General features: G+C 44.1%; 1 protein-coding gene across 1 annotated transcript in view; it reads left to right on the forward strand.

Moving 5' to 3' along the window:
* Positions 1-6,099: 6,099 nt before the first annotated feature.
* Positions 6,100-10,617, forward strand: part of TMEM154 (transmembrane protein 154) — a 59,350-nt gene continuing 54,832 nt past the window's right edge. The window contains exon 1 of the mRNA XM_017871118.1: positions 6,100-6,394. Coding sequence (XP_017726607.1) covers positions 6,262-6,394 — 133 coding nt within the window. The 5' untranslated portion in view covers positions 6,100-6,261. The remainder of the gene's footprint in view (positions 6,395-10,617) is intronic.

Here is a 10,617-nt window from a genome sequence, read left to right on the forward strand (position 1 = left end):
CTTCCCTGGAGAGAGTGCGTTACATTGTTACTGAAACTATCATGAATATAAGTGGCAGGATAGTAGATGAAATTCTATAAACATAGTATGTGTTTGGGAGCCCTGAACACTCTGTTTATACACCTACCTAAACCCATCCAAACTAGGAAATTAGACCATTTGATCTACAAAAAGGAGGCCATTCTGAAATATAAACATAAGGAGTTAATTCTTAGCTCTTGGTCCTCTAAGAGCTGAAGAACCAATGTTGTATTTTAGAGAGAACTTTCCCTATCAGCTCTTTGGCATTCTGGAGGCAATTCTAGAGAAAAACAGAAGTGGAGGTAAAGGGTGGAGCAAGGGAGGGACCCAGAAATAACTGAAGGTAATCCGGAATAACTGGGAAATCAACTAAACTGACTGATTGTATTAGTAAGTGACTGCATTTGGTTTACCACTAGCAGAAGAATTGGAATTCAAAATTGATGCTGTAATAGAAAAATAGAGCAAGTCACCATTTTCCCATGTCTGAATTTGTTACCTGTGAATTCTATACCTCCGGCCAGTTAGCAGGATTGTAATACCAACTGTTAGTACAGGAAACAAAGTGGAATAATACTGCTAGCTAGTATGTATAGAAAAGATCTGGAAGAATTTAAAACAGAATAATTTTGATTCTGCCTTTTATGAATTTTAGTCTTTCCACAACAAACATGTATTGTCTTTGTAATATGAAAAAAAGTTATTTTAATTGAAAACTAATCACCTGTTACCTTCTCTCACCTGATACAATATCCTCTCAAGTTTTGCTTATTTCTGGCACTACCCACATATATACCCTGACACTGGAGTTCCTCCGAGCATCTTTCCTAATTCTTTTATTTTCTTTTATTATTTTTTGAGATAGGGTCTCCCTCAGCTGCCCAGGCTGGAGTGCAGTGATGCAATCATAGCTCACAGCAGCCTTGAATTCCCAGCCTCCAGTGATCCTCCTGCCTCAGCCTCCTGAGTAGCTTGGATTACAGGTAGGTGCCACCATGCCCGGCTAATTTTTTTATTTTTTGTAGAGATGGGATCTCACTGTATTACCCAGGCTTTCTTTTCTAATTTGCTATAACCTCCAAATCTTTGTTCATTTGTTTTTTTCTAGTTCCATTGGTGTTGAAGATTTAGTTGGCAAGGACACTATCAACTGTGAATCGGGAAAGTCAAATTCAACAGAAAAGCAAAAGAAGAAACATTGAGGCCATCAATCTGCATGTATCATTCTGGAGTGGACTTTGGTAGAAATACTATATATTTATTAATGAGGTGTGTCCTACTTGCAAAATATTTGGAGAGACTTAGGGGGAAAAGGCCTTAAGATATGATTTGATCAAAAACAAAACAGCAATAGAAGGAAGTCTAGTTCCTTTTAACAGATGCAGGAGACCACAGATGAGTGACACTGGGGTAATTAAGGTGGGGAGACAGAGACACAGCCAGGTCTTCTGGATATATTCTGATGGGTGTTATGTGGGTGGCAGTAAAGGATGAGCATTTCGTTCAGCTTGGGTTAGGGGGAGGAGGAAGGCTTCTAGGATAACTCCCTGATGAAGACGTCTTCTGAACTAGGTCTAGACAGATGACTTAGAGTTAGCCAGGAAAAGAAATATTCCTAGAAATGGTAAAGATGCCTGGGCTAATAAAAGTTACACAACCAAGCTTAAACTTTTAGTTCCAGGCTTCCTGGCAGTCAAGGCAAAACAGGAAAATACAATGTGCTTTTTATTTCTTATCTTTGGAGAAAAGGGACCTTTCTAGGAACTAGCAATAATTTCCAGGAACTAACTAACAAATGAGTCTCAAGTTTTATCTATCATGCATAAAAATCCCCTCAAACATTACAAATGCAGAGTTCTGGACCTCAGCTCTAGGGATTCTGACTCAGTAGTTCTGGCATAGGGTCCAGGACTCTGTATTTTAACGAGTTCCTCCAAATAATTCTGACATAGGTGGCCCTCTCCCGTGCACTTAAAAAATCACTGCTGTAAAGGGATTTTCCCCCCATTTACTCACTTCTCTGTTCTCTGTCCTAAATGCTGAGGATAGACTGGAGAGCAAGACAGAGAACGCCATTGCTCTCAGAGGGCAATTAGAGGAGGACCATGGATGTTCACCAGTGAGCTGATGCCCTCTCTTCTCAGATGCGCCACAGCACCCTCTAGCCCAGAGCTCTGCCCTCTGTCCCACGTGTCAACTGCCACTTTTGCTCCTAATCACAATCTTTTACAGTTTTATGTTGTGGTGACCAGGCCATCTGCCTAGGCCCTGGAAGACCCTGTCATGGAAGCCCCTAGGATTATCCAAACCTTGCAACAGCTTCTCTGAAGAGTATTGGCAGCCAGGATGCAGAGACAGAGACCCCCAAGGGTGGAGACAGGCTGGTCAAGATGGACCTGGCTATGCAGGCTCCAGCTGCTCCCACTTCATACACAGTGAAATCGCTGTCCGCCCCTCTCCCAGCTGTGGCTTCTCTGCACACCCTAAGTTTCAGCCTAATCTTTCTGCCCCAGCCTCTGCCCTGCCTGGCTACCTCTCTGGCCTTTCCTTCAGAACCTGGGATTTCAATCGGCTTCCTCCCTGAACTTTCCTAACTGACTTCAGAGTGATACACAGGCCCCATCTGATGTTACTGTTATCTTGTCTGAGGGCCAGCCCATAGCCAATCAAACACCCAGGAGCGATCCACTGCCATTAGCTGGCATTTAGACAGAGAAAGAAGCCCCAGAACATTTGTGTGTGAGTGTCGATGTGAGAGTGTGTGTGTGTGAGCATGTGTGCACGTTTCTGAATATGTGAGTGTGGTGTGTGCTGGGAGACTGGATGCACAAATGGACAGTGGCCAAATCATATATGCAAAAACAGAACCCTGACTCCCAACTTGCAGCAACCAATCCAGGAAACCAATTCACTATCTTCAGTAGCAAGTCTAGGAAGTCAGCCTGCTAGAAATCAAACTTGTAGGAGGTCAGAGCACCATCTGACAGATTCCCTAATTTTAATCTCCTCTTCTGATCTAGAAGCAGCCAAATATGCACGCCCTCACCAATCACTAGAACTTGCTGCTGGTTCCCCATGCCAGCAGCCTCCCTTCAGGCCATACCTGAGCCTTCCTATTTTTTTTTTTTTTGAGGTGGAGTCTTGCTCCGTCACCCAGGCTAGAGTGCAATGGTGGGATTTCGGCTCACTGCAACCTTTGCCTCTTGGGTTCAAGTGATTTTCCTGCCTCAGCCTCCCAAGTAGTTGGGATTACAGGTACCCTGCATCATGCCCTGCTAATTTTTGTATTTTGGTTGAGATGGGGTTTTACTATATTGGCCAGGCTGGTCTTAAACTCCTGACCTCAGGTGATCCACCCACCTTGGCATCCCAAAGTGCTGGGATTACAGGCATGAACCACTGCGCCCAGCCCTGAGCCTTCCTTTTATCCACTATAAAGTTTTCTCATTCCTTGGCCTGCCTTTGGGTCTCTGCAAAAATGCAGTGACGGTGACTGACTCTCTTGCTATGGCAAGCTCTGAGTTAAATACCATTGCTTGATTTTGTTTGCTTGTGCTCATTTAGTCTTCATTTATTTCCCCCATGTGCATGAATGTGTGTGTGAGAGACAGCTGTGTGTGTATCTGAGTGCATGTGCACATCTGTGTGTATTGGGAATGGCAGGATTGGCGTGTGAAGAGGAATGCGGAGAAGGCTGTCTGCACTCACTGGAAGATCCTACCATTTATCTGGATCTGTTCCCTAGGAGTCCCTCTTCTTTTACGTCCCATGGAGTTGGGGGTGGGGAGACGGGTTGGGGGACTGGATGACAGTCACTTCTGTAGTACAGACAGTTGATTGTAAAAGTCACACTCCTTTGTGTAAAGTAATAAAGAGTCCCCCGACATGGCACCCAGTGTCCCTTCCTGCCCTCCTGAACACGATGAGGTACCATACTTCTTTCCTGCTTTCAGACAGCCAGTGGCAGGCTCCAAAGTGACATTACCCCTGCCTGTGTGCCACTCACTCCGAGGTTCCCCTGTGCTCCACATCTGGGACTGAGGCCCTGACTTCCTGCCACCAGTGCATCAGGATTTAATCTGAGGCCGGGTGGCTACTTGTCCAAATTAATGGTTGCTAAAATTAAAACATAGGTAAATAGCCCCTTACCTACCACACAGCCTCCCTGGAATTTTAACTGCAGCAAAGAGATCATTGAGGTGCTACCATTTTCTGATCAATGATGGTAATTTTCTTCCTCCTAAGATCAGCTTAATCATGCTAAGGGTCTTAGAGAGCACAGGGGTCAAAAGAAAATTACATGGTTGGGGAGGATTTCTCTGCAGCTCCGGTTTATTTTGTACCCCACTCTGATTTAGTGTTGTACTGCTCAGAGGCAATGCATAGTGCAGTTGTTGAAACTGTAATGAACTGTTTGGCCATGTCATGGGGCTCAGCAGAGGTCCACAGAATAAGACAGTCTGTGGTCCAATCCACAGATACCTGACTGCAAAAGCTTCCACAGGGAGCTGAAGTTTAAGATGAAAGAAACGAAGGCTGACAACCTTGCCCTTGCCAAACATTTGCCTCCAGCCTGGGATTCAACAATGTTTTAATAACATTTAATAATATTTTAATAGGGCATAAATGGTAAAATGGAGAGAACTCCCAAGCCCTGGGCCTGCTCTCTTGCACATGTGTGTCACAGCTGCAGAAACACGTGCTTGTACAGGAATAATTGCCACCCCAACTCAGTACTAGCGGGTCTTGGAGCCCGTGGTCTATTCACGTGCTCAGCAAGTGTTTAATTAATAGTTCTTTCTCTGTTGTTTTCTAATCAATCACCCAGTTTTGAGCATGTCTATTTTCTCCTGGTGTTTGTTCCATATTGTCACCTGTGGTGCAAAAAGCATATTTTATCAAGAGTTGACTTAATTGCCAGTTTAAAACATTAAAGTGCATACTGTAAATCCATTAACAAACTGATCATTACATGAATCACCAACCTATTTCTTGTGGATAATAACTGAGATAAACAGTGACTAATGACATTGAAAAGCAGCAATGCATTAAAGAAAAAATTAACAACTATGTCAGGGGCTAAGGAATTCCAGTCACCTCATATGTCTGCACCAACCAGATCACTGAAGACAAACGACGGGAAGTGGTGACTCAGATGGTAATCTGCAGGGAAAGGTTTAGAGATGAGATGTGTCTGATGCCTCAACACTACCCCTCTCTCCATCTGTCTGTCTCTCTTGGCACCACGATTATGAAACTGCTTTCTGAATGCTTAGTCCCTAAACCTAAACCAAGGGAAGGACCTCCAACAGTACACCCAACACACGCTCATCTCCCCTGTATACTAGACATGACCTTTCTGTATTGTTTTGATTGGATAGGATTTCCACCATTATTCTATTTCAGTTCAGTCCTGTTTTGTTTGTTGTCTGAGAACTTGATTGTCAAGTAAGAAGGAAGGAAGGTGAGATGCAGACTCACCCCTACCTCCACCCTCAGAGCATATTCTCCTTTGGAAATGGACCTTGAAAAGATCATTTCTCTCTGGGGAAGCAGGACATAACCTTCAGGTGTGGGTGTGGCATCCACCTCTATCTGGCTTGGGCCTTGGTGGGAGGAGGGCATTCAAGTGTGCAAAAAGGAGAATGGGCCTGGCTGGAAAGACGTGGTCTGGCAGTTTTCTGATGATGCAGTTGTCCCTGCTGTCTGGGCCTGCGCTATCCAACACAGCAGCCACGAGCCACTTGGAGTTATTAAAATTTTATAAAAATTCAATAAAATTTAAAATTCCATAAGCACTAGCCTCATTTCAAATGCTCAGTGACCAATGTGGCTGATGGCTACTGTATTGGACAGCACAGACTTGGGACATTTCCATCAGGGCAGAAAGTTCTAAAGGACAGCTTGTCCCTAGGCTCTAGGCAGCCCTGGAGCGTCACCTGGGGGATAAGCAAAATCACAGAGTGAGAATGCTTGTGGTCCAGGACCCCTCCCAGTCCCAGATACCGAATGACATCTGAGCAAGGGACTCTGTTGCCCCAGGGTCGGTTTCAAAAGCTGGAGGCCGAGACTCCGAAGGGCTGGAGAGGCGTGCTAACAGAATCAGTGCTTGAACAGCAACTTCTCTTTTGCAATCCTTGCTGGTCTGACAGGCTCCTGCAGAATTACATCACTTCCTAAAAAACAGGCAAACACCTCTCCTTCAAGTCAGCACCGACCCAAACAAGCAGGAAACAGGAAATGTTCACGTTTCAGGGAGGCTGCAACCCAGCGCAGCATCCTGAGCGCGCCTCCGCCAGGCGAGCGGACATGCAGGCTCCCCGCGCAGCCCTGGTCTTCGCCCTGGTGATCGCGCTCGTTCCGGTCGGCCGGGGTAAGCCGTCTCCACTTCCCACTCCTGGGAAGGAGGATCGCAAAAGCTGGTAGGGTGCCCGAGGCTAGAGAACTCTGCCGGGGAGGGTGACACCCAGAAAATCTAATCCTTTCTGTGAAAGAAGTGGAGAAAATTAGAACTCCCTTTTTTGGGAGGTGGGATGGAGGGAGGACTTCGCTTTCGCTGCAGCTGTCTAATCTGGCTCCAGCTCTCTCACTTCATTTAACCCTCTTTCAGTCTTTGTCTTCTAGGATGTGTGCGTCCCTGTAATTTACCAGCTTTAATGAGCATATTAAGAAAACCATAAACTTTTGGCAGTTTATGTAAAAAAAAAAAAAAAAGCTTCAATCTGCTGAAACAGAGACATGATTAATTTGCTTTTAATAGTGTGGGCTGAGAAGTCTGCTGGTTCCAAAATCTGGAAAAACGGGGGTGTGAAAATTGACTACTAGAAAGCGTACTAAAGAAACGACATAAACTTGAAAAAAAAAAAGGAAACGGGAAATTATCCAAGGAGCTACCAAAGAGCTATGTGTTAGGGTACCCCCCTAACACATCAAGTAAAGTCTTTCATCTACTTTTATTGTTCCTTGTTACTTTTACAGATTTTTTTTTTTGCATTGACTGTTACTAATGAAGATTTGTTTGAAAAAGTAATATGATTGGAGCCAATCAAAGGTATCGGGAAAAACAAAATATTGAATCTCATTATTATGGGCTAAAAGCAACAACTGATTTACAGACTTGCCAGTTTCTGCAACAAGCACAAGCACCCTCAGTTGCCTCTCTTGTTGACTCACCCTTGGGCAAATACACTCGCTGCCCATTGTTTCTGTCAATGACACTGGCTGCTTTTAGTGTAGGGCAGTATTTCAAGCAACAGGAAAGTTCTCAAGCTACAGTTCTTTAGATAGAATGAAGGACATCAACCACGACCTAACAGATGTGACAACTTCCTGGAGGTCAGCAGCCAGCAGCCAGCCACCCCACCCCATCAATTTCTCTTCAGGCATCTGAGCAGAAAACGAAGTGGAAGGCAAACCATTCCAGCTGAAAAGATGTCTGGTTGAAATTGAGTTTAGTGTTCAGAGTGGGTTTGGAAGTTGATGTGTTGTTTTATGCCCAGTGTTTTGGAGCTGAAAGGAACTTGAAGGTGATGCAGCTCAAACCATATTGGGCATACAGGTGAAGAAACGGAGGTGGAAAAAGGGAGATGTCTGGGTCTTGCTGCTAGTCAGCTCTACTGGCTTCTACTCCAGGGTTCTTTGAGCTCCTCCATGCCCCCCCCCACCCCCCCAGGGAATCAATCACTGTCTCTGCCAAGAGTTCTGGAACCTTTCCTAGTAGGACATCAGGGGAGCAAAGCCTAGCCATCCTCCTTCCACCTCTTCTATTGCGCAACACTGCCACAGGTGCCTCAAACACTCCCTTAATAATAATTCATCTTGCCTGAACTTTTTTCTTAGCTTCTAAAAAATGATTGCATCCTAGTGTCTGCAATTCAGGAGATGCAAAAGGAGACTCCGAAGAGACTCGGTTAAATAAGTTCCCTTTCTGACACCTGAATCTGATCATGCACATCTTCCCCTTAAGGACCCCTCACTTATGCCCCTTCACTTGTTCCTCATTTTTGCCCCTTAGACTCTCACTGCAACCTCCCTCCCAGTGGTACCTCCTTCCGGGTGTCTTTCCACTCCATGGCTGTTTCCCATGATGAATACATTCTTTTTCCTACCTAGCAAATTCTTATATCACCTTAAAAGGATCAAACTAAATGTGATCTCCTCCTAGATGTCTCCTTTCTCTGCCCGTTCTCTGCAGTTCTACTTGTACCTGCTGCTGGGCCCCCATAGACCTAAACTTCTGCTAATCACTTTGAACCATAATTGTATCCATGCCTCCCAACTGGCTGTGAACAACTCCAGGGAAAATCCTCTGTAGTTCATCTTTGACTTTCCAAAATCCTGTAAGGGCTCAGCATAAATTAGAAAATAATTGTTGATAAATATGAAAATCATCCCTAGAATGGATATGAGGCTGATTACAAAAAAAACCTGATAGCTCCTGAAAACAGGTAGTGTTGGAATGTAAAGAGAAGTCAAACATGAGAAGTCACATTTCAGTAGAGTGCAGGGATTGCCTAAATAATCCAACATGCTAATTGGGCCCTGCCGGGATTCCCAATGTCTTAAAATGCCCACTTGCAAAAGCCGTTTAATGAAAGCTATGACTTTGAGATGATTAGTCATGGAAAAGGTGACTTTAAATTAAAGATTTTAAAAATTAATTAATGTACACTACTTTTAGCTAATAGTGCCTGAGGCTTCAGGATATGAGTTACTTTCTAGGTGTCACAGGTGTATTTCCTTGAATTCTTCAAAAAATGCCTGGGGATGTTTGTTAGAAGAATCCAACCTACTGAACGTCCTGGTGCTTTGCGAGCATACTCTGAGATGCATCCCAAATTAAGCCTTTATTAACAACAAGCAGGCAACGTGAGATAATATCTGCAGTTGCAGGAGACCAGCACTGTTACCTCTGAGTCAGCGACCTCTTCTTTTATGTAGATAGATAGCCTGACAGAGAATTGAGTTCTACCCCAAGAGAAATAATTCCCTTGGAAGTCAGCAGGAGAGAAATAAGAAAGCAGCTTTTCTGGGACTCTAATCAAATGGGTGAGCAAAGTTAAAGGAAAGCTTGGGCCTGGATGTCTTGGCCAGTGTAGGATCCTAAGAAAGTTCAAATCAAGGAGACATTCTGCTCATGGAGTGAAGGGGGGCAGGGGGTCCCCATCTCTGTTCTTTATGCCCTGTCAGTGTCAGCTTAACACTACCAGAAAACCAAAAGCAACTTCCTAAATACCAAAAGCATGGGATTTATTAGTTGCTACAAGCAGAATTGTTACAGAAGGGAGAGCTAAAGGGCATGAGGCAGAAACAAGGATGCTGTGACTGTTTTGGTGGCCAAAGAGAAATGGGAGATTTTCTGGGCTGGTTCAGAAGAATAAGAACTACGTAAGTATTGGATGAATCTTGGCAAGGAGAGAAAGAATAGAAGAAAATACTAGCTATATAAGTAAGGCTACACATTCTGACACTGTAGTATCTCATATCTCATTTCAATGAACATGGCTGACATCTGCTATTTCCTGGGACAGTCCCAATTTCAAGTATTAATAGCAATGGTAGCTAACATATATAGAACTCATTACAGGTCAGGCACTGTTCTAAACGCTACATACACTAACTCATTTAATTCTCAGAACAGCCTTCTAAGGTGGGCACTATTATCCCTGTTTTTATATTTGAGAAAACTGAGGTACAGAGAGGCTAAGTGACTTGCCCAAGGTCACACAGCTAATTAGTGGATCTAAGTAAGATTCTGCCTCAGGAGTCCATACTCTAACCATACTCCATACTGCCTCTGGGTTTCCAGGCTCTGCCAGGCTACTCGTCTAGTTTTGGGTTTAGAAAACTGTGGTTGTTGAAACTTTCCAGCTGTAGGTGCAGCACAGAACTCTTGGCTAGGCTTTACGGTTGCTGCATGTCAATTATAGAGCTGCATTTGTTTGCACTGGGTCAGAGACTGGCTGACAGGAAGAGGAATTATGAAAGTTGGGTTAAAACTCAGACTGCAGAGGAAGAAGGGAGGGGCTAAAAGAGGTGCAGAGTGAGCACAAGAGAATCTGGGGATTAGTGTATTTAAGACTAGAAGCAGGAAAAACAGAATGTTGAAGCCACTGGGTAAGAGGCTTCAGGGTGTGGGAACCAGAGAGAGGAAGAACAGCCTTATGTCAGGCAGTCACTGTGGGAGAGCCCTACTGAGAACTGGCCATTAGAACCAAATACTCTCAGGGACTCCCCCCCCCCCAAAAAAAAACAGACAGAGTGGATGAGCTTTAAAGTCCTTCTGTGTCTCAAATTTGGAATCCCAGGAAACCATAAAGATATTGACTGGGATGGGCTCAATTCTGTAATGAAACAATGCAACTTGCAACTTACCTATTCATATGTAGTTTGTACCACTCTCAAATGCTGGCAAAGACATGGAGAGTCAGGAACTCTGCACTACTGGTCTGAGGGTAGATTAGTGCAATCACCTTGATCACCTTGTCTATCTACCTTGATGGTCGATCCATCCATTGGACTTTTAATTTTAATCATCACTATTTGGCATTTCTAGAAAATTTTTTTTTTTTTTTTTTTTTTTTTTTTTTTTTTTTT

This window comes from Rhinopithecus bieti, unplaced genomic scaffold, assembly GCF_001698545.2.
Source record: "Rhinopithecus bieti isolate Rb0 unplaced genomic scaffold, ASM169854v2 scaffold_3878, whole genome shotgun sequence".
Classification (NCBI taxonomy): Eukaryota; Metazoa; Chordata; class Mammalia; order Primates; family Cercopithecidae; genus Rhinopithecus; species Rhinopithecus bieti.